Raw genomic sequence first — 27,649 nt, 5'->3', positions numbered from 1 at the left:
ATGTGACCACCCCCTGCACGCAGCTTACACCCTGTGGAACATTTGTCCTGATTCTGTGGGACACGCGGGATGCCACCAAACCCTTCGAAATTCCTTTCAGATGCTGCATGCAGGTGGAAGGCCACAAACATGCATGGTGTGCTGACCAGAGGGAGCATGCATGCTCCCAGGATGCTGCCCGCAAATGTGTTGCCCAAGGACATTTCTGTTCCGACTTCTGCGTAGGCATTAAAAGGAAAGGAAAGGCACAGCAGCAGTTGTGCAGTAGTTGAACATTTGTATCTTGCCATGAAGGAAGGGATCAAGGCTAAAAGGGGCAGATGTTCAATAGAAGTTAATAACATCTGTGCTAGCAATCACTGAATTTCAAGAATTACGCAACCAGCATCAATTTTTCGCCCTCTGCCATTAATGAAATGTGGCTACTGCAGCCAGGATTCAATACTGTGACCTTGGGCACGTCACTCCAGTGCCATAGCCAATGAGCCATTTCAGCGAGTAACAGTTAGTGCCACACATACTTTCAGGTGAAGTTGCACCGGAGCAACTCACAATGATGTCATGCAAAGCTACCAAGAGAGAGTGAAAATAAATTTATTTATTTATTTCAATACCGTAAGAGCCCAATGCGGGCATTACATAGGGGACGGATTCATCAAAGAAAACTTAACAAATACAAGGCACAGAATATAAATGGCTGAACACAGAAATAAAAAAAATGGCTAGGAACAGGTACTTTAAAAATGCACATGTAGCAAATCCCACAAAACAAAACAAAAATCCCTACTTCAGAAGTTACAAAACATGGCATCTAACATTTCACGGAACGTTACGGCCGACACACATACACTGAAGAAAACGAAAAACAAAATGCACATCATTCTACTTTCGAATTTTCTAAGTATGACCAAAGAGCTGTTTGAAATGATGATGTTCCAGCAGGAGCCGCAATGCTAGAAGGAAGCGCATTCCACTCTTCAATAGCCAGGACCAAAGGTGAGTATTTGTATCGTTCCGTCCGAGCGAAAATGGGTTTAGTCTTCTTCATATGATCTATACGAGCTGATGTGTGTAGTGCCGGGAGGAGATGTGAACTTGCAAACGGTGTGTTGCTGCGGTAGAGAGTATGGAAAAAAGATAAACGGCTGAATTTTCTGCGCATGAAGAGGCGGGAGATGGAGCGATATCTTCAGTGCTGTTACACTTTGATACCGAGAGTAACGGAAAAGGATGAATCGAGCAGCCTTGTTTTGTATAGATTCCAACATGTTAATAAGATAGGTATAATGAGGGTTCCAGATCACTGACACGTATTCTATTGCAGGCCTGATTAGCATGTTGAATGCGTGTAGTTTTGTGTCCTGGTTGGCTTGGTGCAGTCGGCGTTTAAGAAGACCAAGTTTTTTTAAGGCTTTGCTAGTGATCAGTTCAATATGAGTGCTCCAGGATAGATTAGAGCTAAAATTTAGCCCGAGGTATTTTACCAACGCTGCAGTTTCAATGATAGTATTATTAACTGTGTAGGTATTAGGCAAAGGAATGGGAAAGTTTGATTTAGACTTTAGCAGTCCTCGACTCCATTCTTGTACACCCATTATACACAGCTCATAGATTCACTGTAAAAGGCATAAAGGCATTGCACAATGCACACAGCTGCCAAACAAGAAATTGCCAAGTGTTTATGCTCAGCTGCGTAACACGCTGACTCAGGAAAAGTTGACTGTGCTGCATGTCTTTCACTAATGTTTTAGTCTACAATAAATTTAAGACCTAAAGACATTTTGCAGTAACCCGGCCTACTGCTACGATCACAATGCACGCACAGTCAAGTGCCCGACTCTGTTCATGTGAAGTATGTGACCGTCACGTCACTGGTCAAGCAACCGGATGTTGACATGCTACACCGTTGATGGTACACGACGTTGACGGCGTACACCACGGAATTGTCCATGCCACAGTTTTTGCTATAAACACTCAAAGGCATTCCTTTAACCAAGAGGCTACTCACCCGGATAGGTGTCTGGATCTTCATGAGAACAAACATGGTCTGCATGTCGATCAGTGACTGCTTCACTTCTCGGTATACAGAGCCAAGGAAGTTTAACGGCAGCGAAAGCTGGAACAGCAGCCCATTCACCATTACCAGGTCACCCACTGTCATTGTGCCTGCGACAAGTTCAAAGATTACGGGGACAGTGTTTGTGTGCACACTGCTCAGTGATGCCTCAATAGAAAGAGCTCAGGAGGTGTTCATTCCCAGCTCACATATCTGAATTGAAATAGATAGTGTTAGAATTCGGTGTCTTCCTAAAGAGACAGTATACCAAAGTTCAAAACAGGGCACACGCTCCCTGCTTTGTATGGCATCTTTGAATGACTGGTGCTGCCCAAGGAAAGTTAACATGACATAGTATGCCAAATACTACTGCTGAAAAGTTAAGCACATAGTAGAGGCAAGCAAGTGATCACCTTCATAATTAATTATTAACACACGAATAAAAATCCAATGCAACTTATGTCCACAATCATTCTGCACTACACCACTTTAAATTACAAATGAGTAAATTACAAATGAGTAAATATGCAAGATATTTTGTGTGGAATTTGAAAATGGCAAGGGTAGTACCGTATTTATTCAAATATAGGCCGATAGTTTTTTTCAAACAATCATATTCCAAACTCTAGGGTCGGCTTAGATTCAAGGATTTTAAAAAACGCGCCATTTTTTCATTGAAACTGCTAGATGTGGTGCATAGCTAGCGCCATCTAGAAAAGTCAGTATCGCAGTCACTACTAGCCATGCCAGTAGCCAACTGTACACAAGCGAGGTCACCATTTTGACCTGTGCCATGTCGGCTGTATCGGTGTGCGGCGTGGTGTTATCGCGATGGCATCAAGCAGGAGACGCCACTACAGTGTCGCTTTCAAGCGAAAAGTTGTGATAGCTGCAGAGGCATCGTCGAACCTTCAAGCCGGGCGGGACTTCGGCGTCGATGAGAAAAACGTCCGTCGTTGGAGGGGACGACAGCAGCTTTTTGCGTGCGCCGCAACGAGGATGGCATTTAGCGGACCAAAGAAAGGCCATCACCACGAAGTGGAGACAGTTTTGGCCGACTTTGTTCGGACGCAGAGGAAAGCAGCTGCCCTTCCAGTGATAACAGAGGTGCTCCAAGCGAAAGCTAGGGAACTTTCGAGAGAGCGAGGCCTAACACCAAAGGATTTCAAAGCCAGCCGAGGCTGGCTTCAGAAATTCATGAAGCGCTTCGGCTTCAGCCTCCGCCGTCGCACTTCAATCACCCAGAAGCTGCCAAGCGATTTCGAAGAGAAGCTGATAGCTTTTCAGTGCTCCGTGCTGCGAAAGAGAGAAGCGGCAGGCAAATTGGCAACGCCGACCAGACGGCTGTGTACTTTGATATGCCAATGGCGTACAATGTGAATGAAAAGGGTGACAAGGAGGTGAAGGTGCGCTCTGCGGGCTACGAGAAGCAGCACGCAACTGTGATGCTGTGCTGCACAGCTGATGGACATAAACTCCCTCCTTATATGATATTTAAAAGGAAAACACTGCCTGCTCGAGAAACTTTCCCAAGAAATGTCATTGTGCGGGCAAATCAGAACGGGTGGATGACGGGTGCGATGGTGGAAGAGTGGGTTAAGATTGTGTGGCGACGGCGTCCAGGAGCCCTTTTGATAAAGAACTTGCTCCTTGTAGTCGACTCTTACCGTGGGCACTTGACCGACAACGTGAAGGCTGTGCCTGCCCAAGCGAAAACGGACCTCGCTGTCATACCGGGCGGCATGACGGGCCAGTTGCAGCCACTTGATGTCTGCATCAACAAACCTTTCAAGGATCATATGCGGAAATATTACACGGATTGGTTGACTGACGAAGACCACATGCTAACGGCAAGGGCCGCATTAAACGTGCATCGCTATCGCAGCTGGTGGGCTGGGTAGCTGCAGCGTGGCACGACATCCCAGGTACTTTGATCGTGCGCACCTTAACAAAGTGCAGCATATCTAATGCGCTTGATGGTGCCGAAGATAGTGCACTGTTTGAAAGTGACAGTGACAAGGAACACAGCGACGAGTCTAGCAGCGACAACGACACTGAATGAGCTCTGCATGTTCAGATTCAATAAATGCTGTTTGCATTTTTTGGACGCTGTCCTCGCTTTTTTTTGTTCGGCCTACATTCGAGGTAATATATATATATATTTTTTTGGCTTTGGACTTTAGGGGGTCGGCCTAGATTTGAGTAAATGTGGTACATTATAACTGCATCAAGCTGCATTCAAGGAAATGGCTAGTTCAAAAACAACCCTTTTGCTGGCAAATACAAGACAATGGTGGCTGTGTGTCACAATGTTGACACTACTGCGCCTCAGCTTTTCCACAAATGTTCTAACCCAGCAGCATTTATGGTATAATCGTCCATGTACTATAAGCAACCTACTGCTTGTTTGACCCGAATAGCAGGAGCCCAAGTACGGTAATTCACCAGCACTGGTTGCAAGGGTTTTCTTGATAAATAAAGCACATGGCAGCACTGTGAATCTCGAAGAGGTTGTAACTGTGCTGTGTATGCATGCACCATGTTGAGAGATGAGAAAAGGGCACCAAACATGCTACATGAACTCTCGGGAGTTCATGGAGCATTTTTGGTGCCAAGCCATGCAGACTAATAGTTTTCACCATAAATCTGCTAGTATAGTGAAGTTTGATATGGCAATGAACACCTAAATACTATCTTCGCAATTAATAAAGCATAGGCTTGAAAAAAAAAAAGCCATCAAATATTTTTTTTCGGAAACTAAACATACTAACCACAATAATAGAGGTGTGTGGCCTTCAGTGAAATCAGTGTGAGATGCTCAAAAACAACTTAATAGCCCCTCTGCTCTCACCGCTTTCATTTGAAAGCTTATTCTCAGAGAAATCCATTCAAAGAGGGATCGCATAGCACTAAATACACACATAATACTCCAAGTGTCACGGTTCATTCATATCATTCCATTGTAAACTGCATGTTGTAGCCAACAATCACAATTGTGCATTTGTGTTCAGCCTTTCAGCAACCACGTTTTAGAGCCACCACAAGACGAGGACTCACCATTCAGGATGTTCTGGCTAGCCAGCAGCATGATCGCCGAGAGCGATGCACTAAAAATGGCGTTCTGCCCAAAGTTGAGCAGCGCCAAGCTGGTGGTTGTCTTCAGGGATGCCTCCTGGTACTGGGCAAGCAGCCTGTCGTAGTTTTGCACCTCATACTTTTCATTGTTGAAGTACTGCATAATAATAAAAAAAAAGAGAATTGTGTACAGCATACTGTACTATAAAAGTCAACAATACGATTAATGCAACACTCCTCAGAGTTTGCCTGCTTATGTGTCACTAACACAAAAACTGAAGTCACATGACGACTGCTAAAAATGCAGAAAGACTGAATTAATACTGCTAACATATTGGTAGCAGGATGACAAGCATTTTAATGACACCATTAAATTGAAACCACTGAAATTTTATCCCAGTTGTGATGGCCAGAGGGTGCAAACAGTGTGCTTTTGAACATGAGCACAAAATTAATCATTGAAAACTGCGCTTTAATATCGAATGAACTGAAACAATGAACAATGGTGAATGATGCAGTGCTCGAAAAAATAAAACAAGGTGGCAGGAGACGGCAGCCTGTTAGTATGCCTGTTTCACTACTGTAGAAACGGAGGACACTGTGAAAAGATTCAACCAGAAAAACTGTGAACAGCCTGTACACTCTCATCTGCTAGTGACTGATCACTGGGCCAGAGACTGATGTGCATATGTGGCATGTCTGGAAAACAATGAGAATGAGACTAGTATTATGCTTCCAGAAATATTGCTCGGAAAGACACATAATGAAGCTATTTTTTATCGAAGGACGAAGGTACATTCTGCGACCGTTTTTTTTTGTCCATTTGTCTCTCTTGGTGTGGTGATGCTTTAATGTGTATATACATGCTTAAGGGCCCCCGCTATTTCTTTTTTTGAAAATTTGATGAAGTGTGGCCCTTACACGCAACCGGAATTTGCCTGGTAAATTTTTAAAACTGGTCATAGGTTGCAACTCTTGATAGAAAAGGTATAACCGGGCCCTTTTGGACAACCAGGTATTATTTTGACTAAAACTGACTGACGAACAAAATGAATGCATACATAACGCAAATCAGCGGCATCCAGTACCCGAACTCACCTTCACTGTCTCGTAGTTTATGAGAGAGTCGATCGACTGTGCTCCGGCTAGGTTTTCTGCTTTGTTCATCTGTATGCGGAACTTTGTCCTGTTGGAAGAAATCAGAACACAAGTCATACTCCTAAGCGACCTTCTAATACACAAGAGCTCAGAGCAAGTTAACAAAACCCTTCAGCTTTCAAACCCTTTCAATGCACACTGCTCTTTAGAGACAATCAGAGAAAAAAAATGGTCGGGCTCTCAACTATGTTCTGTATATCGTCTCCATTCAGAGTTCTGTCCCTACATTTAGACACGCTAATGGTAACAGTAAACTGGTATTCAGCAATCCATTAGCAACAACTGCTGCTATTTAGAACACCTTAATAGTCTAAACTTCATCGTTCACTACTTTTAATCCAACAGGGCTGCCACGGGTGAACAAAAAACAGAGCCCGCTCATTCTTCTCTTTTCCACAATGTACAGCAATGAAAGCTGCAATCTTATTTCATGCTCAGTGGTAAAAGTTCCATTCAGTCAGGTGAGATTGAGGTATTCCACAACACTGCTCATCAAACCATGGCAACAGTTTGTCACCTTTGGTTAAACTTGGCAAATGAGCAAGTTGGAAGCCCAAAAGTGGAAATAAATGACCTCTAAAGTGAATGCTACCAGAATTCAATAAATTCCACTTCTTTAAAAACAAAGCTGTGCTTGTACACAAGGCATAGGATGCATTCTGCTCAGCTTTAAGGTTGCACATAATTAACAAAAGACAAAACTGCATTGGCCTGCAGCACATTTTTGCAATAAAAACTGAAGTCTCAGACAGTACCTGCTTCACTGGTGAAACAGCCACTAAAGGTGTGTACAGGTGTGACAAAAAATTGAGAGACCATGCAAACAGAAGTGCCTGCCTGTGCTAACTGCACTGAGCCTGCCATCAAGACATGCACAAGGTGTCCTCCCTAATATACTGGACTGCTTGCCTTGAGCACTTATGCCAGGCACAGCTTTTAGCGCAGAAAAACTGCCATCGTGACTGTTCGCATGGTCTTTCCCCTTTGCAAAAGCACCAAGGAACGGTGACTCCAGTTCCCTTGGTAATGAGTAAACTCTGTGGAAGATCCTCAGTCAACTTTAAAAAGCACAGCGGTGCCTTACACTAGTATTTGCGAGACACTGTTCCATTCTGTGGAACTAGCTGAGTGTATGCCAACAATGTTGAGTGATGACTTGGCCAGGTGCTAGAGCTCCAGCTAAACTGGAATAAAGGAGCATGGAAAGATTTAGTTGGCACCAAGAGCAGATGTCGTCCACTATAATTCCTCCTATCCGAAACTTTGGTTTCAAGAGAAAACACCAAATGTGGCTAAAATAAACAGAGCTCGCACAAAGCTTTCTAAAGCTAATGAACAGGCATTCTTGTTTGCTGAACCTGCGCTTCATATAAAGCAAGAGGCCACACCTGCTTACCTCCAATGAGTGATTGCAAATGTGAAGATGCTGTATGTCCCAATACACCCTAGTGTCACTGCAGCAAACTTCCCTCCACACTTGTAATACTGAAAAGATACAATAAAAACACTCACACCAAAGCTGTATACAGACTGCACAACTACTAACTAATAAACAGTAAAGTCTGGAACAAAAAAATAGGAAGCAGCAAAAAACTACTATCACATCCTACCCTTCCGATCTCCGATTCATACGGATTATATTCACACCACCCGTAAGGCCAAAGCAGGAGTTTCTGGTTGTGACACAATATGATAGTGATGCTGTTTATTATTAAACAATCCCTATAAAGCTCTCACAAGAACGCTCTAAGCCTTCCTACCCAAGCGAATGTACCAAGAAAACAATTCTCCTTTAATGCGATCAACGTACAGTGTACAGCTGGTAGGCCACTGGACCGTTGTCTCTGTAGCCACACTGCCATACCAACGTTAGGTATAGTTATAACCACATTAGCATGAATATATACAACGTGCCCACAAGTTATAATGTGAGGGGAAGTTTAGGCCTTCAGGAAATTAAAAAAACATACATATTATAAAACGACTTCAAACTATCCACGACATTCATGCTATATTAATAATACTTTGGTACTGAACAAAATGCGAGATGAGTTCTGAATATGATTTGAGGCTTGCATTATACTTACCTTTGCACATGGAGAAAATTCAATTGTGATACCCACTTTTTTGCTGAGAGTTCTTCATATGATTGAATAATAAGATGGGAGCTTTGAAAAGCACCTTCTTTAGTCTGATAAGTGCCCCTTGGTTTTATAATCAGCATCAAGCATTCAAATCATCTTAGCTTCTATGTACACTACTTCATTCTCAACACTTAAATAAAGACATAAATCTATTTACCGCATAACAAACGCATTTTTTCCCGAAAAAATCCAGGAAAATTTGGCAGGCGCGTTCGTTATGCAGAGTACAGTATTCAGAAAAAAAATGAAACTGTAAAAGCCTTCATCTGCTACGACCCACCTTGTAAATAAAACAAAATAGACTCTTCGACATGGTTTCTATGTTCTTGCCTCCAACCCACACATTTAACTCACGTAGCAGCACATAATGCTGAGCAAAGATAGCACAATGAGAGTTCTCTCCAGTCCAACTCACATCACTCAGCACAAAGCTCCATCGCAACAAGCTGCTACAGTCCTTTATAAGTGGATCAAAGACAGAAACCATTCTTGAGGCGCGATTTTCATTGGCTAGTGGAACATTTCAATTGGCTCTTCGTCTCATTGGGAAAGGTACAGAAGTCTTAACGTTCGACAAAAGCCGCTTCATAGTACTGCATAGTTATTTTGGTGTTCAAAACAAAGCACCTGCTAGCAGTCAGTATCATCATCACAAAATGGCAAGCCAAATTTAAAGGGAAGCTGAAACGGTTTTCAAATCGCATGAAACGCTGTGGTTGGGAAGAAAGGATCTTGAAAATCATGTGTGTAAATTTTTTCCAAATTCTGCCCGCAAACTGAGCTGCAATCGCTTCTTAAAAACCTGCTGCCGGCACGCCCTCGGCGCTTCCGGAAGCGCCAGTTGGGGGGACAGCAGAGAGGGAGAACTGGCGGAAGTGACGCCATTCACGGAGAGTCGGCCAGCCGTCCGGCTGCGCTTGCTTCGCTGCGGCCCGCGCTTTGGCGAACCACAGATCAACGTAATCTTCTGCCAGTGCCGTTTACTTTCTCTCGTTCGGGCATTCCATGTAATGCTTGAAGCCCGTATGTATATAAACCAGTTTTGGTATGGTACTTCTTTCGAACAGCGCTCAGCACATAGCTTGGTAGAATCCGTCGGTTGTTCTCCCCCAGCCTTTTCCACGTTAACCAGGCAATCTGGTGGTACGCAGCATACCGAAAATGCCTGCACAAAATATGTGCGTCAGTATTTCTCTTTTCGTTATATTATTTTCTTTCCTGTTTGTAAACTCTTTGCCTTTTGCAGCTGATTCACATCCATACTAAGCAAAGGCCACTTCCAGCACTGTCTTTAAGGCACACAGTCTAGAACTCTTTTGAGTTCGTTACACACTGTGCGCCTTTTTGCTTTTTCCCGATTGTTTGCACCTTATGGCAGAACAAGCAATTCTCTCAATCTTTCAACAGCGCGCAGCAAACACAGCTGTACCTAACTGAACAAAAAAGCAATTATATAAGCCTAGTATACTTAAGCAAAGCAAACATTTGCATTCATGAGCACTTGGTCATGGCTGACGATCGACAATGGCGCCAGAATTCATGTTAATTTGTCCTTGAGTCAGAACGGCAAAGTTGTCGAGCCGCGGTACGCATACATGTATATCATCCACAAGTAGTTCTGCTGGTTATCACCATATTCAACAGCAGCAAATATATCTCGCAGCACACTAGTTTTGATCAGCAGCACTGCGAGCTCCGAAACGTAGCCATAATTATTCTTCAAAAGCGTGTTCAGCATGCAAAAAAAAAAAAACGCACGTGGGTAAGTGCAGAAGTTTCATGGTTGAACAGCAGCCCGAACATGCGACAGAAGGAAAGCGCACAACACGGGAGCTTCCTCCCAGTCGCCTCGTTTCTTCGCGCTGCAGTACAGCAATGAACCCACTCCAACTCATCCAGTTTGGCATTCTTTTGTAGTTCTAAGAGGCTTTCAGGAGTAATTAGTCAAGTAACTATGAATAAATGAACAAACAAATGCTTTACCTCGCGCGGCTCGTGTAAGCATGCCGGTGATCTGAATTAGATCATGTTTACAGGCGGTACAACAAGCTGGTCTAGAGAAAAAAACCAGCAAAAAAAAAAAGTCGGAGGACCAGGAGAAGACACACAGACCGTCGCCGGCAAGACATTGGTGGCTAGGCTTTTATGCACCAGCGGTACATAACGTTTCGCCGCAATTTCCTTCTTTTTCATTTCCACTTGCACATGCACCTACTCAAAAGATATGCACACGCATGCACCTACGCAAAACATACGTATCAGTCAAGATTTAGTTTTCGTGTTACTCTGGTAGGACGTGAAAGGCCCATACTAGGTTAATGAAATTTCCGGCTTGCAGGCGCCGCCATGCTGTCGCTTCTCTATTACTTAGCTTCTTATCCGGCGGTGGCACCAGTTTTCTGTTTAGTCTGTGGTTCTCAACGATTTCAGAATAGGTATGCGCGTGCTCGTCCAGGTTCCGACAGTCCGGCGGTTCCACGGTTACCCGGAAGCAAAAAATATGGGAATGCGCTGACTACCCCGGAGTCGGCGAAGATATTGATAGCAGAGAAAGCTGGGAACCCCTGCTGTACAGCGAAGGACCCACTCGGCAGAAACAAGCCAATCCGCCTGGCGGCTGAGGCCGTGAAGAGATAAAATCTCTTTGTTAGCCTTTAGTCACGGAGGCTCCGACCCCCGCCCTCCGGGCGTGCGTGCCGAGGGCGGTGAGTAGTAAGGGGTCTCCATTTCTGATGGAAATAAAAGCTGTCATCCATCCATCCATCCATCCAGTCGAGATTTCGAACACGAGAAAATGTCACGACTTGATTATCGCTGCCGGCGCACTCCGCGGCGTCGTTGGTTCCGGCGTTTTCTGAACCTGCTGATGGCTCAAACATGAATGGCGAAAGTCCAAACTGTTCAACACTGCTTGAATTATCCATAATTTCCAAAACGTCGTCCTTAAAAGCCAGCTGAAGCAATGCACTATGCAGCAATGCCGTCGGTGCCGGCCGGAGATCCCCGTGGATAACGTCATGACAGTCACGGCCAATCGCGGGCAAGAGCGGCGTTCGCTTGGCGCCCTGAGGCAATGGGGCGTGCTTTCTTCTAAATAACAGCTTTTTGCATTTATTTCCGCTCTTTTTGAATTAGATATTCTTTTTCAGCGGACTAAACGCTATATAAAATGACGCAGAGAACAAATTTTTTTAGAAAAGTGCTTCAGCTTCCCTTTAAGGGGTGTGCTTATTATACGAGAAAAATAAATTTCACTTCTTGACAGCCAAAGTAGGGGGTGTGTTCATTATGCAAACGTATTAATTACACGAGTAAACATGGTACACTGACAATTCTTTGATAACTTGTTGAAAGGAGACTTAATTAAATATGGAAGGCAAAGATTTAGCAGCACAGTTTCATCCTGCAAAAAAAGACATTTTTATCACACCAGGCAATAAAACATGGAACTCAAGTGCAGGCTGCAAACGCAATAGGCTGCTTTTATTCTGCCTATAAAAATGACATTACTGACTGCTGCGTCTAAACATGAGCTACTGTGATTTATGAGCAAGAACGGCACAGTCATCTTTGAGCACAGTCAAAACTACTCTTCTATGAAATACCCAGAACTCAGGCTTATTCAAGGAAGCTCTCAAAAGGTGAACCTAGCAGTTAAGCTACCGTACGTATGGCTATTCTTTCTCAAAATAGAGCACTGAAAGCCTGAAAAAGAAAAAGAGAGTTACAATGAAGATAACTGAAAGATCCAGAAAGGCTTACTAATACAGAGCTGACAAGTGCCACTTCGAAGATGGTTGGCACAATGTTGAACACCAAAGCAGTAAGGACGAAGTTGATGCCCCTGGAAGGAGAAGAAAGTAAAGAAAATGAAGGCCGATTTAGCATGGTTAGGCCAAATGCGAATTTGTGGGTGCACTAGCACTTCAGTTTTCACTTTGGTTTCGGTTTCTGTTCGAGGCTCGGCTTTCAAGGTCAAGAGGGCTTTAGACAAAGAATGGCGAAATCGGTGAGCGGTGCCCTCAGTGCTAACACACTAAAACTGAAGGGACAAGGGATAGCAATAATGGGTTAATGCCCATTTATACAGAATTGGTCACTACATTTACATTCTCTAATTTACAATCACAGATCGCGGTGAGTCCTCATACCACTCCTGGCGCAGTGGTGAAGTGGTTAAGCGATGTGCTACTGCCCTGCGATGGCAGGTGCTGTCACCGGTGGGGCTTGCAAGATCCAGGTTGTCCTTCCCGAGCAACCTCTCGCGGCATTCAATAACTGAACTGCACCCTGCCACGGTGGGCAGCTTGCTCGCAATTCGGTGGGCAGGTTTTGATGACATCACAGGGTCACGCTACGAAGGTGGCCCACCTGCTACCTAGGGTGAGGGGGGACACCTAGGAGGCAGGTGGGCCAACTAGGGCAGGCTGCCCACAACCTGGTAGGCACACAGAGGGACCTCACAGACAATGGCTAAGTGGAAGCTCTAGTGGTAACACACTAAAATAAGACAGCATGAAGGACGCAATTTTCAACACAACAGCGTTAAGGGTCCTGTTGTGGGCAGGTGCAAATTTGCCCACTGCACTACATATGGCCACTCTGGGAGCTTGGGAAGAGCAACCTGGGTCTCACAAGCCACATCAATGGCTGTGCTTAAAACAGCCACCCGTCGAGGCAATGGCACATTGCTTAACTGCTGCACCACTGCGCCAGTTATGGTATGAGAACTCCCCAATATCTATGAATGTAAACTAGTAGAGAATGATTTTAATCAGAACTTTAAGGTCTGTAAGGCCCTAAGAGGTCCCCAGGACGACTCCTTGAGAGGTAGGAGGTCCCCAGGACACTATGGGAACTCATTAACTCTATTGCATCATACTCTTAAGGCGGAACTTAAGTGTTCCCCTAAGTGTTTTGTCACAGAAAAAAGTGCAACTAATTCAGTGAGGTCCTAACTCAGTGCTGCCACATAGGAGTCGAGTGCTTCGGCAGCAGATTGTGGGTTGCTATTATTAGGCCAACTACTGCGTGCACATTACTCGTAGGCATGCATTCACTCTGAGCACCAACCGTTATACAGTAAAGCTCATTAATTCGGCCCCCGTTAATTCGTAAATCCGGATAATTCGACCTGCTGGCTCGGTCCTCAGGAATGGCCATGTAAGTCTATGATGTCAGACGCCTGCGAATTTATACACTACGGGTCTTGCAAACGTTAAAGGGAAGCTGCATCCAGGCATGACCGGGGCGGCAAGAGATCATTGAAATAGCCCTACCCAAAACACAAGTTCTATGTTGCAGAGTCCCTTGCATACACCTGATGTGCGCACAATGCAGCTGTGACAACAAACGGATGGCCCAGTCGATGATAGCTATGATCGCTTAGTTTTGGTTTTGCTTTTCTGAGCTTTGCGCCAGCCCGCAGCGACAGTAGCAACGGCGATTCAACCAGCCAGCATCAGCCAGCCAACCTAACCCAGCTGAGCACAGTTTCAGATGCTGATTGATGCACTGCTGGTGTTCCCTCCCCTTTTTTTTAATGTGTAAGCATTGTATGGCTATGTAGGCGGTTTCGGCATGGACTAGATAATCTCTGTCCTATAACGGAGGAACTAGTTGGTAGATTGGAAAAAGAATGGTATCGTCGGATAGAGCATCGAAAGAGGATGTGCAAGTGACAAAATGGTTAAGGTGAGTTAATGAGGTAATTAATTAGAGCCAAAAATGTCCAAAAAGTGGAGAGGGCTGGACAAAAGCGGCACAAAATTTGAAAAACCGGAAGTGTGGACAGAGCGAAGCCTGGCGCCAAAATTGAAAACGAAACGCGGCGCCAAGTTTGAAAACTCAAAATGGGCAATGATGGAACCTGATTAATTCAGGCATACAAGGGCAAAGAGGGGCGAGGAGGCGTCAATGCTTAGGCATTTGTCCAATCCGGGTGCCACAGTGATCTCATAATTTTTCTCACTGCTTTGGCACTGCTGAGCAGTTTCCTTTGCTTGCATCTGTATATTTCTTTTCTTCCAGTGCGCCGAAACTGCGTGCTCGTCACAAGCCGTTTGTGCGGTGAAACCTCCTCATATGCGACAGTGCCGTTTACTATGGGTGCGACGCAGTAGCAGTGGAGCTCGATTGCTTCACACCGTGAAGTATGTGGCAAGCCCTCACAATTATGCAGGAGTTCTGCTCCGTAGCTCCCGATAGTATGCATGCAATAAAGCACTGGGAAACGTGAAAAATAGTCACTGCCACACTGTTCTCATCTCAAAATCAGGGAACCATTGCCCAGTCTTTCACCAAGTAAATTTACCAAGTAAATTTACCGTGATGCAAGCAGTTCTTGGCAGTTTTTTCGGGTCATTCGATAATGGTAGAACTTCCGGATAATTTGAACACTGTTTCCAGTCCCTTGAAGTTCGAATTAATGAGCTTTTACTGTAACTACTTATCGGCCTTATAATTATATTATTGCTATTAATGCTTTTTATTACAACTGCTTATTAAATAAGCTTTTGCATTCTATCTACTAGTTTTATGTAATACCTTGTTCCACGATCAATGGCCTTGGAAAGGGCACCTGTCTGCCGCGACAGGTGGAAGTTGAGGTCCAACTGGTGGAGATGTAGGAAGAGTCGTCGCGCCACCTCCCGAATTGAGTGGTGGGCCACCTTGGCGAACACAGCATTCCTGAGCTCATTGAAGCCCGATGCGCCAGCCCTTGCAAGACCATCTGAGAGAGGCAATGTGCACGTGCAAAGATAAAATTAAGTCTGGGGAACTGAAACATTTCACCAATCATTAAAGTGATTCACAAAATGCAATATAATGCCACAGTCCCAATCAATCCAGTGGCGCCATGCAGCGGCCGGACTGTTTCGAACACAGCGCGCAGGCGTCTCAGGTGCTCTTCAAACGTATCAGAGAACATGAAGAGCAAAACCGCAAAACAGGAGGAGACTGAGGCAGGCGACAACACAGGGCGGTTGTCCCAGTCTCGTCCTGTTTTGCGGTTTTGCTCTTCATGATGTCATACCAACTGGCCTACATCAAAGTCCTTCTAAGTATCAGAGAAGATGACAACGTCATCCAAGTACATGAGACAGGACTGCCATTTCAGATCGGCAAGAACGGTATCTATCATCCGCTGGAAGGTTGCAGGAGCCGAGCACAGGCCGAAAGGGAGCACTCGGAATTCGTACAGACCGTCCGGTGTAATAAAGGCGGTCTTTTCCCGGTCGCGTTTGTCCACCTCGATAGCCGCTGCGTAAATCTAGCGATGGTAAGTACTTGGCTTGGCGCAGCCGATCCAGGGAGTCATCAATGCGCGGCAGAGGATAAACATCTTTTTTTGTGACTTTGTTAAACGTCGGTAATCAATGCAGAACCGTAGGGTTCCATCTTTCTTTGCTACTAGAACAACAGGCGACGCCTACGGGCTCGTCGACGGCTGTATCACGTCGTCCTGGAGCATTTCTTGAACTTGGCGGCGAATGGCATCACGCTCCTTTGAAGAGATCCGGTGAGGCGGCTGACATAACGGCTGCTGGTTGGCGTCGACTATAATTCGGTGCTTAGTGAGCGGTGTATGCCTAACCTTAGAGGTCGAGGCGAAGCAGTCACAGAAAGACTGGATAACGCCTTCGAGGCAGCGTTTCTGATTAGACGGGAGGTTCGGGTTCACGTCAGTTTTTATGGGAGTGGTCGGTGCCTCCACTGATGCCGAGGCTTCGGACAAAGCGTGCTGTCCCGCGAATTCGCCGAGTTCTTCGAAATACGCAATAACTGTTCTGCCAGGCAAACACTGGGCCCATTTCCGGAGTCCTCGCTGGGTAACCGCTACATTGTGGTCGCCACCGACTACCTCAGCCGGTACTGTGAAACTAAAGCTCCCCCTCGTGGTACCGCTGACGAAATTGCGAACTTTTTCGTTCAAAATATTGTGCTTCTTCACGGTGCACCCGCCATCGTTTTAACTGACAGAGGAACGGCCTTCACCTTGGCCCTTACACAGGAGGTTATGCGCCTGAGCGGCACCAGTCACCGCAAGACAACCGCTTACCACCCTCAAACGAACGGCCTCACCGAACGGCTCAACAAGACGATCGCCGACATGATTTCCATGTATGTTGACACAGACCACCGCAACTGGGACGCCATACTCCCTTACGTCACATTTGCCTATAACACTGCTCTACAAGAAACGACACGCTTCACTCCATTTCGTTTGGTGCATGGTCGCGAAGCCACAACCATGCTGGACGCCATGTTGTTCCCGACTAGTAGTACCTCATCTGTTATGGGTGCTGCCCAATTCTTTCGTCACGCCGAGGCCGCCCGCCAACTCGCCCGACAGCGCATCCGGCACCAGCAAGCCCTCGACGCTCGCCGCTATAACCTCCGCCACCGAGCTGCTAGTTACCAGCCCGGCGAACAAGTCTGGGTTTGGAGCCGAATACGCATGCGTGGGCGCTCCGAAAAGCTTCTACGCCGATATTTTGGCCCCTACGAGGTACTCCGCCAAGTCAGTGAGGTGAACTATGAAGTTCTCCCCCAGGGAACAGTTCGCTCCTCTAGACGGCCGATCCCCGAAGTCGTCCATGTCGCACGGATGAAGCCGTAACATGCCCGCTAGCACTTCAGGCCTGTCCACACCAGCTGCCGGACACATGCGCCGTCCCTTGTCTTCGTGCTTCTCATTGTTGCGGCACCGAGTCGTTGCCCTTCAGAGAGGGGGAGTAATGCCACAGTCCCAATCAATCCAGTGACGCCATGCCACGGCCAAACTGTTTTAGATGGGACTTGCCATGCCTTGCGCTCTCGTGGGGCTAGAGGTTTTCGTCTTCCTCGCTCGAGCACCCTGCTGTCCTGGACGCGTAGCACGTCTAATTAAACCTGGCTTTGAGTGCTTTGACCGTTTATCGGTGACAATATTCAAAGGCATGGCAGATATTCAGGACCACAGAGATGTTCACATGAAGAACCAAGTGCAACAAATATGCTCTGCAACAGTATAAAATATCACCCACTTAAGTGGACCACATACACACACAGCACACGAATGAAAAAAAATTCTGAAATAGGAATAAAAACAAATGCATGAAGAGGCAGCATGCATTTTAGGACCCCTTACTTTAAAGGTACAATAAATACAGCTGTTATGAGAGTCTAAATTAACAAATGATTTTTTTAATGATACCAAACACGCAGTTTTCATCAACAACAGAGCATCTTAGGAGAGAAAATGGTGCAAATATTAAATACCTGTAGAGGCTCGCTATACACTTGCCTGGCAACAAGTGAAAACAATTTTGCAATAATAAATCTAACTGATACCACCTCATAACTGCCTCTGTGACAGGCGTATTAGTAATGCTAAGCAAGTATTCTGGTTAGATATAGAAGGTCAACAGAATAAAGAAACTTACAGCCAACAAGAATTGCGAATGCAGCCGAGGTTAGCGTGCTCGACGCATCAGCAAGAGAAAGGTGACTCCCCGTTTGTTCATTCAGGTAATCAACAGCAGCCTTGAAGATGAATGGTACTTCAATATTGATAATCTGAGGAAAAAAATAAGATGAAAAAAGAAATAGTGATGCAAAATGAAATCGAGTAATATTTGCAGAGCTATCATGTTTTTTTTTTCTTTTTCAATAAAGCATTGCACCCGTCTACTTTTGTAAAATCTTCACTTTTTTTTTTTTACAGAGTTTGGTGTTCTTAATTTGTTTCTCAAAAATATGGTGCCAGCGGCGCGGTCCACACAGCCTACAGCCGGGAACCCACCGATAAAAATACACCTCCTGCCTATGAACCCAACACCTCCCACAAACAAGCCGGATCCTAACTGCGGTGGCCTGGTGGTTAGAGCATCCACTCCAATATGTCGCCATTTCTTTGTGATCACAATCCAGCTGATGTTAGATTATTTGTGTTAGCTTGCAACCGTCTTCTGATTTTTCATTAAGTTCCTTGCTATGACCGGCAATGGGATCGACAGTGGGAGTGTCACAAAAAAGAAGAGTCATTGTCCCATGTAGTATGTGTTCTTTCCATTGTCCGTACACAATTTATGCGGACTGTTTGTCTCTGCAGTACCACCAATAAAAACTACCGACTGTACACTAATACTACTTATCTTTCATACTTGAAGCATGTGTACATAGAGTAACCTGTGTATTCATTTAGACACTTACTAAAAATTCGTTTATATCATTGCTGGTAGGATATAGCGCAAAAAATGATGTCTTCATTTTTATGCACTGTTCTAAAACCAATACCTATTCGCCGAGCTTTCAGTTCTACCAGTGCTTGTTGATACCTATATTTTGCAAAAACATTCTATTTCAAGTTTGCGCTGAAAATTAACTCAGTTCGTATCTTCATTTGCAGAGTTTAAGGAGAAAAATTGGTCATCGATTTACGCAGTTAGGCCAAATCCAAATCAGCTGCACTAGCTCTGTATGGCTGTTGTTTTGCCTTGTTTATTGTACACCTGCGACCTAGGTCACGTCGCCCTGTGACATCATCACAACCTGCCAGATGTGTACACGCACACACACACACACACACACACCTGAGCAGGTTACCTATAACACGGCGGGCAGGTGGGCAGCTAACCACAAAGCAGGCTTCAGACAAACTAACAAACAATGGCTAAATGCAGGAAATAGCCACTATAAGTGCTAGCGCACTAAAAGAAAATCACCATCTTAAGGTGGAACTCTTAGCACAAAAGCGAGTTCAGTCGGCTGGGAGAATTAGCGTCTCCACCTGCTGGGAAGAGACAGATTCGCTAGTCCTCCAACAAGCAGTACAACAAAAAGAAATGGTGTCAAGGTGAATAGACAGCTCCCTGTATACTGGATCACCATCTAACATGAAGAAACCTGTTGACGTAGTTCTGTAATGTCAAAATGTTTCTGCTCGATTAGTAGGCAGGGCTGTTGACATTCAAGCACTATCGTATAGTACTTGCCTGGTTTACACAAACACTATGATTTACAAAAGGAGGCACACAGGAGTGCAATTCTGGCATACGTACCTTAGCCAAGATCAATATTCCCAGGGCTACGACCACTCTTTTTCGAATCTCCGGCTTTTCCTTGGGCCAGAGGTAAACGAACATCTGTCTGATGATAGACCAGCCACTGACAGATTCTAAAGGAACCCCGACCTGAGCAGGCAGTAGCGTTGAGGCTCCAGGGTGGAAGCATTTCCTCGGTTTGCCCAGCTGCACGTTCCTTTGGAGAAGCTGGGTACATGTAAGGCGACGCAGTAACTCAAGCTCCGCGGCAGGATATTAAGACGATTTATCGCCAAAAGTGTTACACCTCGTTTTCACAAAATTTTGTCATAGCTGTCACTAACGCAACGCTATTATATACTTAATAAAAAGAGCAAACTCAACTACACGTACTTGGATTTTTTACCTTAATGTGCGGCAATTGTTTCAGCAGAGGGTTATCGTGATGACGACTTGGAAACTGCCGTGACAATAGGTGAACAAATGAAGCAAAAAGAGGGAAGAACAGAGAGAGAGAGGGGGAGTTAGATATGCAGAAGCGATCACGTTATTACGCGGATCACACTATACGACGGTGCGACAGATTATATCTAGAACAAGGACCCCGACAAAAGACACACACAAAGCAAGAAGCTCGTACATACAACACAGCAATGATCATAAAAACACATATTGAAGGTGACAAAAGAAAAAGGAATTGCTATATTCAATTGCATGCCAACTCTTGCCGACGTTCTGAATGACCTATTCGAGTCATTGAGACCGACCCGGCTGATAACTTACCTGCTTTTTGGGGCAAATTAATCGCACCGCGGGAGGGTATGAAAGTTTTCTCGAAGAAACACTGAGAAACCTACGCCATACGTTAACATTACTATTCCCATAGCACGCTACAACTGAATTAATCTTCAAATTAGCAATGAACCTACAGCGACCAACCACTACATAGGCCGCCATGCTGGCAGCCGCTAGTCAACCGCACTGCCACCTGCTGAATTAGAGGCTGCCTTTGGGTCTGGTTTCGGTCTCCAAATTTTTCACACTGTTCATTAGAAATTTTTATGCCTTTCTATTATGACAGAGCAGGACTGATGGTCTCGAGCTATTACAGGGCGAACATGCATTGCAATACACTGCAGTTGCTTGATGGTTGTGCAAATATAAACTCTAATTGGGCTCAGGTTTCAGTCACGTAGTAACGCAGTGAGAGTGGTGACAGTATAACGAAACCATTGCCTATAGCACCCCTGACATCTTTTTTTTTATGTATTACGCGCTGTGAATGTTGCTCTGTGGTGTACTGCAATGGTTTCCGCGGTGGTTTTGTTGCTTGCAGATTGCGTCTACGCAGCTTACTTTCGTACTCGTTAGAGGGCGACACCCACGCGCTTTCGATTTTCGGATTCGGACGCGCGCTCGCGCGCTTGCGCCGGCAGCGGCTGGAGACCCTCGCCCGCAGCCCCGCACTCCTCTCCTGATCCGAGAACAGCCCAGCTCTCCAGTCGCGAGATGATGTCGCGGTGGCTCGGGACGCAGCCCGGCGGCGAGCTCTCGCTGCGGCACTCCCCACGCTCTGAATGACCACCGCGACGACCACGGGCAGCCCGCTGCTTCTCGACCCGGCCCCGCCCTGCGCTCCCCGACAGCATGACGTCCGGCCCGCTCGGCCAAGCTACCGTCCAGCGCCTCCCGACGCAGAGCCTTTCCCCACGACTCCGCGCGCGCCGTGTTCGTCGCCGTGCCTCTAGGCCGAGCTGACTTCGCCGCTGAGCGTGCGTGTCGACGACGTGGACGTGGGGTGGTGGTTCCGTGCATCGGTCGGTCGGGGGGTGTGCGTGGCGCTTCCGGGTCTGCGACGCGTCGGCCGGCGCGCCGATGTTTCGGGAAACGGCGTGTCTCGCGACTCGGCGGCGACGGTGGTGGCGACGCGGGCCAGCCTCGCCGCATTCGTCGTCGCGGGCGGCTAGCTTAGTGCTGCCGGCGAGCCGGCGAGCGGCGGCGATCAATACGGCTCGCAGAAGAAAGACGGCGGCCGGCCGCGGTTGTTGAGGGAGAAGAAAAGGCTGACCATGCATCTCCACTTCGAGCGGAGCTGGTCGTCGCGCACCGACTGCTCGGTGCTGTCGCTCACGTGGATGGGCAAGGTGCCCGACGAGCTGCCCGAGGAGGACGGCTGGCGGCTGAACCGCGTCAACTACTACCAGGACGGCTGGCTGGCGTCCGGCAACGCGCGCGGCATCGTGGGCGTCACCTTCACCACGTGCCACTGCCGCAAGACGGCCGAGCACCCGCAGCGAACCAACTACAACCTCCGCGGTCACCGCTCCGAGGTGAGCGCCGCCCGATTGGGCAGTCACGTGCGTGCATCCCCGCGCGCGCCTTAGTTTCGCGCGTGCGGCATCCGGACACCGTCGCCTCTACACGTGCTCGGAACGACGCCCCTACAGCGGGGGCTGATGTCGCACTTGTGTGCTTTTTCAGTCCACACGCCTGACATTACGGATATTTTAATTCTTTTTTTTTTATTCAGCGGGGACAGTTTTTTTTTTGCGTGGTGCATTCGAGAGCCCATGCTTTTTATTTCTTTGGCGCCTAAGAGTTTGAACACTGTGGCGAAAGACACATGGTCTGGTCGATTATGACCACTTATTGGTCCATGATTAACATGCATGGATTCCAAAAGAAGGATAGAAAGGTTTCCACGGAACACTCGTTGTGCGGTTTGGAAGCGTTTCAATCCCTGGAACGAAATCGTCTTTTTTTTTTCTCCACACTTACGAGTTGAGTATATGAGGATGTAGATAACAGGAATTGAACATGTTATGTGACGACAAATGACTAACAGTACGGATCTTGCTCCGCATCTAATTATTTGTCACGACTGCAAAAAATTGTGACCACGGAAAGCATTGCCGTTTCTAACAACCGATTTCTTGCATATGTTCGAGCCGTATGTAAATTTACTATTCTGTGCAATTATGATGATGTTCGTTTATTCTAAGTAATTTATTAGATTTGCGTGCTGGCAGCCAGCTCAAGTAAAGTTTCTTTCCACAAAAACACCGACACAGATAGAATATCTCCTCGCGAAAGTGTTGTCTTCTTTTCCGGAGCTCTGTCTCTCACCTTACTTTCATCATTCATAGAAGCATCAACTATGAATATTCATTGCTTTTTCATTCTCTCTTGCTGGGTCTTTCAGTCCTGAAAACTCGGAGACATGAAAAAGAAATGAACGCGATGGGCATGACGGGCTTTTAACCGGCGATGATTAGAAAACAATGATGTGTCATCGTTTACCGGGCCACGCAGTCTTTCCCACCAATTCACCCCAGTATCCCCATGCATACCTAAAAATAATTGTGACAGCGAAACTGAGATTCGAAAAAGCTTTATCAGGAAAGAGTACGAAAGATGATAGAAATTAAAAGAAAGAAAAGCTGGATAAAGTGTGGAATCAGACGAGAGCTAAATAACATTCGATAAAGTTTTTCTAATAACGTAAACAATATCTGTCTATAAAAAAAATTACCATTCGAATTCTATTATAGTTCTATTCCAATTCTATATCAGTTCTATTACAATTGCATTCGATTCCTTTGTATTCGGCCAGTTGTAAATACAACTGCTGACTATTGCTGGTTAACATTTCGTATTTTCCCGCCTCTGATGACGTCACACCGTTTCGCCCAATCGCGAGTTATTGGAGACGCCGGGTTTTCATGTCAATGAGTCATCTTTTGCTTTCCCATCAAACACACTCTGGAACCAAATGCAAGCCAGAATCGAAGGAGAGCACCACAGCCTCTTCGATCAGACGAAAAGTTCCCAATACCTTATAGAAACAACCTTGCAAACAGATCCGCACTTTCAGCTAACAAATACACATCAGCTGGAAGCACTGAGTGCTAGAACTAAGTATTTAAGGAGAAAGGGAATGCAAGCATTTTCCCTGCGGCTTCTCTGGAAATGACACGGAGAGCACGAAAGGGATGTGAAGCCTTGGTTATCAAAAACAAAAAAAAACGAAGAGAACATTATTGCTGAATGCGGAGTTGCGCGACTAATGCACGAACGCAAAGTGCATTGGCAATAAAGGAGAGAAAATATACAATTCATTGACCAACCGCTGTTTTTTTGCTTCTCCTATTGCTTGTGAGCTTTGCAGTGAAGAAGGCTTTAACGAATGCTTGCAGTGGGTTTGTTTCAACTGCTTAAAATTTCCTCAAAATATTGTTGTCGATCGAAGCCTCGAAGGACGCATCGTTGACCATGCTGTCAAATAAATAACATTCTATCTGCAAGTAATATCAATCTCAGGCTACCAACGATCCGTGAAACTATTTCAGCAGTATTTTGCCATGAAGGGGTGAGGTCCAGCAATTCTGAAATGAGATTGTGGCAAGATTTTATAGTGCGGCATTGATTCGATTCAGTTTAGTTTCCAGAAAAACGAAGAAAATAAAACACCCTAGAGAGACCCAAGGGCTAAGAGATGTTAAGGATAGCTTGCTTATGCCTAGAAACATCTTAAAAGGCAGTCGATGATGTTACGTAGATAAATATGATCAAACCATTACAACCAAGACAAAGCAGCGATCCCTCCGTGTTTAATTCCAAAACTCTTCATTCTCACTTCTTGCAACAGTACGCTATCCAGACCCCCGTGGGTAGTCATGGCCGCAGTCAATACTATCAAAAACACGAGGCATGAATATTCTTCTACCCTCGTTGCATTTCGTCATTGCAAATGAGTAATGACTGTTCGGGGGCCGCACATTAAACTAACGTCGTTCCTTTTTTAATGCATGGAAATCGATTAGACGGTTATATTTCGACTTTCCTATATCCGGTCTCTAGTGTCCACTCAGTTTCGTCTGTCCGTGCACTCAGGTGTACAGGTGCACACCTGTGCAACGGTCAATCTACCTCTGCTCTGCACCTGTGCGGACGCCAAACGTTGTGAAACCGGCCAACGTCCCTTTAACAGCTAGCGCTGTAATAAATGGGCTTCAGAGGGTGCACACCTCACCAATGACGGGCTAAGCTCACTTTGATAACAGAGGAGCAACCCATGCATGCCTCACAAGCGTAGATGATAGTCTCGAAGAATACACGGGGCTCTGTTGAAGCTCCATAAAGAGAGGTGTGACAAGGAGATACCCTACTGTAGAAAGGAACGCACTACACTTTAAGCAGTAGGACAAGCGAGACGCAGATTAGCCTTCAAGCTTTTTATACCACGCAGCTGTGTACCCGTGCGCGAAGTGGGAGCGAGCGAATGGTGCCCGCCTCACCCTAGACCTAGCAAGAGTCTCGTCGTTTGAAAACAGCGTTTGCAAAGTGGGCGTGGTTTATCTCGATGTCGATTTGCCATATTATTATCGAGAGAGAAATCAATCGCGCCAAACTCACATTACCGCCAGCCGACCTAGTCACCTTTCCTTTCATTAAACTTTACTTTTTCTGCCTCCAAGCTGCGTGGCTTAACAACGTCGCTGTCAGAAAGAACAGCACCGTAGTCAACCAAAACGCACTCTCAGCGCCTGCTGTTTTCTCGGCCACATTCAGTCATCCTGAGGACCAACTCAAGCGTCCGAGGCCACGTAAACAGAGTATTCCTTTCCACCATCCTAAATCTAAACGTGCATACTTTTTCAGGTTCTATCGAGCGTCATACTGACATTTTCAGCAGCATCTGTTAAGCTGACGGTTCGTTCACGTTCAGAATGTGTGCCGCTGGCGACGCGCATTGCGCTGACGCACGCAAGAAATAAAAGGAAAAAGGAAAAGTGATTCTTGCGTACCAAGGCAACGTTGTGGGCTATATGAGGCACGCCTTACCGGGGCGGTCTTTATTAATTTCGGACGTCTGTACTTCTTTGAAGTGGACAGGAATCTCAGGTGAGTATAAAAACGGGCGTTTTTGTATTTAGCCTTCATCGTTATGCCTTCGTCGTTGCGGTGGCCGAGGTCAGTATGTCCCCCCCCCCCCCCCACCCCCTGTTTTTCTGAAGGCACCCCCTTAATTCGCAAACAATTTTGTTTCACGCATAGCGGGCAATTTTATTTAATGGCGCCGGAAGAAGGGCTTGTATGCGAAGGGACACGTCGTACATAACTGGCTTGTGGTCAAGAAACCACGATGCTCAGATTTTGGCTCATATTTCTTTTACTAGTTCAGTTACTGGATGAATGGTCGGCGTGTGCAAAGTACCTGTGCTTGTATATTCAACCAATTGTGTGTAGCAGCCGTAACCTCATACCTAGATGTGTCAGTGTCATGCAAATCGTCGTGGCTGATATCAAAACACCCATATACATCTTCCGCGTCTGTTTACAGTTTTGAGCATGGATTCGGCTTCCTGGTGAGTGTGTTTTATTATTGAGTTGATCTGTCATGCTTTGTGCAACAGGTACTCGTGTTTTACAGCGTTTTCCCGCGTGTACGCTACGCGAATGGTGTTGAACAGTCAGTTCCTTTATAAGGTATATTGCCAGTAGTCTGAACTGCCGCGTAGTTTGCAGACACACTTTGTGTAATCTTTGTTCTTTAGTTTCGTCGGCTCATAAATACGACTTTAGTCCTTGTGTAAAGTGGAGTAATTGCTCGCAGCCTTTGCCATGAGTGTTGGAGTCATAAACATGGCTAGTTGTCCGCGACACGTCAACGACAGCCCCGTAATTTCAATTTATGGGAAGCCCCTGGCAGAGATCCAGCTCGCGGGCTGTAATTTTCAGCAGCGGAGCGCAGAAGCAAATAAGCCAACTCGGAATACAAGGAAAAAAAAAACGTCGTCTGACAGGAGTTAAGATGCAGAGAGTGGGTTACTTTCTGGAAAAAATTCCATATTTTTGGAAGCGTGATCATCCCTGCGTTTTTCCTTTGCCATTTACTGCGCTTGCCTTTGTCATTACTGCATGCAGTTCTGCCACTCGGCCGATTTGGCTGCTTTCCACCTCTAACGACTTTAGACAGTCTAGCAGAACGGAGACGTCGAAAGTTGCAAGCTCGTCAGTAGACCAAGTTTTCACTCGCGAGGGCTGCTAACCGGGAAAAATTAAGAATATTCGTGGACAGAATCTTCGAAGCACGGAGAAGAACCTCACGTTTTTTTCTTTCAACATGCCGGCACCCCGTTCACTGGTTCGTTCTGTCATAATAATAATAATAATAATAATAATAATAATAATAATAATAATAATAATAATAATAATAATAATAATAATAATAATAATAATAATAATAATAATAATAATAATAATAATAATAATAATAATAATAATAATAATAATAATAATAATATAATAATAATAATTGGTTTCTTGGGAAAAGGAAATGGCGCAGTATCTGTCTCATATATCATTGGACACCTGAACCGCGCCGTAAGGGAAGCGATAAAGGAGGCAGTGAGAGAAGAAAGGAAGAAAGAGGTGCCGTAGTGGAGGGCTTCCGAATAATTTCGATCGCCTGGGGATCTTTAACGTGAACTGACATCGCACAGCACACGGGTGCCTTAGTGTTTTTCATAACAATTTACTTTAAATAAAACACGTCGGAAAGGCATTGGCCACAAAGAACTCCAGGTGGCACGTCGTTTCTGCTTACACTTATTCATTTCTTGGGAAAGTGAAGAGTGTATGGGGGTCAGGTGAGCAAAGTTTTGAATAGACTAAAATGCAAAGAAATTACTCGCTCATCGCTTCCTCAAAAAATAAAAAACGCACCGTGCTAAACAAAACTTTTTGTAGAAGTCATAGGTCTCGAAGTTTGACTTCTGTAGCGACCACAAAGGTCACCCGTGGCCTTCCGTTCATGCTGCAGTCGTAGCAATGTGCCAAAGGGCACAAGACTACCGTCTACTTAGCAAAGCTGGAATGTGCGGCGCAGCTTTCTGTATTGTTTGTCCGGCGCTTAAACAAAATGTTGCGTGGTTTGTAGGAACAAATGTGACACATCTCATTTTACGCGTGCCATAGCAGATTACCTATTTCTTCTGCCTGTGACCCAAATCAACGCCCAGTGACTCAGTGCCATTTCTGGACCCTTGTATCCTCTCTCAATTTGTTTACATCTACAGAGTTGCATATTACATGCATAGATGCTTGTGTCCGCGCCAGAACAGGGCGGCGCCACTTCTAACAGGGGTTTGTCAACACTGCGCGCTCCATTATGCAAGGATCTTCCC

At 45.7% G+C, this 27,649-nt stretch overlaps 2 protein-coding genes across 3 annotated transcripts in view; one reads left to right on the top strand and one right to left on the bottom strand.

Annotated features, from left to right (window-relative positions):
• The window catches only part of LOC144099173 (iron-sulfur clusters transporter ABCB7, mitochondrial-like), a 38,874-nt gene extending 18,440 nt beyond the window's left edge, over window positions 1-20,434 (bottom strand). Inside the window, exons 1-10 of one of the 2 annotated variants that reach the window (XM_077632303.1) lie at window positions 20,244-20,434; window positions 19,867-19,920; window positions 19,479-19,688; window positions 17,862-17,994; window positions 14,980-15,166; window positions 12,196-12,277; window positions 7,686-7,774; window positions 6,230-6,317; window positions 5,114-5,288; window positions 2,009-2,166 (exon numbers count right to left, since the gene is read on the bottom strand). In XM_077632303.1, the coding sequence (XP_077488429.1) occupies window positions 2,009-2,166; window positions 5,114-5,288; window positions 6,230-6,317; window positions 7,686-7,774; window positions 12,196-12,277; window positions 14,980-15,166; window positions 17,862-17,994; window positions 19,479-19,688; window positions 19,867-19,920; window positions 20,244-20,417 (1,350 nt within the window). In that variant the 5' untranslated portion in view covers window positions 20,418-20,434. The remainder of the gene's footprint in view (window positions 1-2,008; window positions 2,167-5,113; window positions 5,289-6,229; window positions 6,318-7,685; window positions 7,775-12,195; window positions 12,278-14,979; window positions 15,167-17,861; window positions 17,995-19,478; window positions 19,689-19,866; window positions 19,921-20,243) is intronic. The other variant, XM_077632304.1, reaches the window with a different exon arrangement.
• Window positions 20,435-20,960: 526 nt separating this feature from the next.
• The window catches only part of Tusp (WD40 superfamily protein Tusp), a 222,136-nt gene continuing 215,447 nt past the window's right edge, over window positions 20,961-27,649 (top strand). The window contains exon 1 of the mRNA XM_077632302.1: window positions 20,961-21,790. Coding sequence (XP_077488428.1) covers window positions 21,530-21,790 — 261 coding nt within the window. The 5' untranslated portion in view covers window positions 20,961-21,529. The remainder of the gene's footprint in view (window positions 21,791-27,649) is intronic.

The sequence above is a fragment of the Amblyomma americanum genome, chromosome 7 (assembly GCF_052857255.1).
Source record: "Amblyomma americanum isolate KBUSLIRL-KWMA chromosome 7, ASM5285725v1, whole genome shotgun sequence".
NCBI classification, from domain to species: Eukaryota; Metazoa; Arthropoda; class Arachnida; order Ixodida; family Ixodidae; genus Amblyomma; species Amblyomma americanum.
This window is presented reverse-complemented; position numbering and strand designations above follow the sequence as displayed.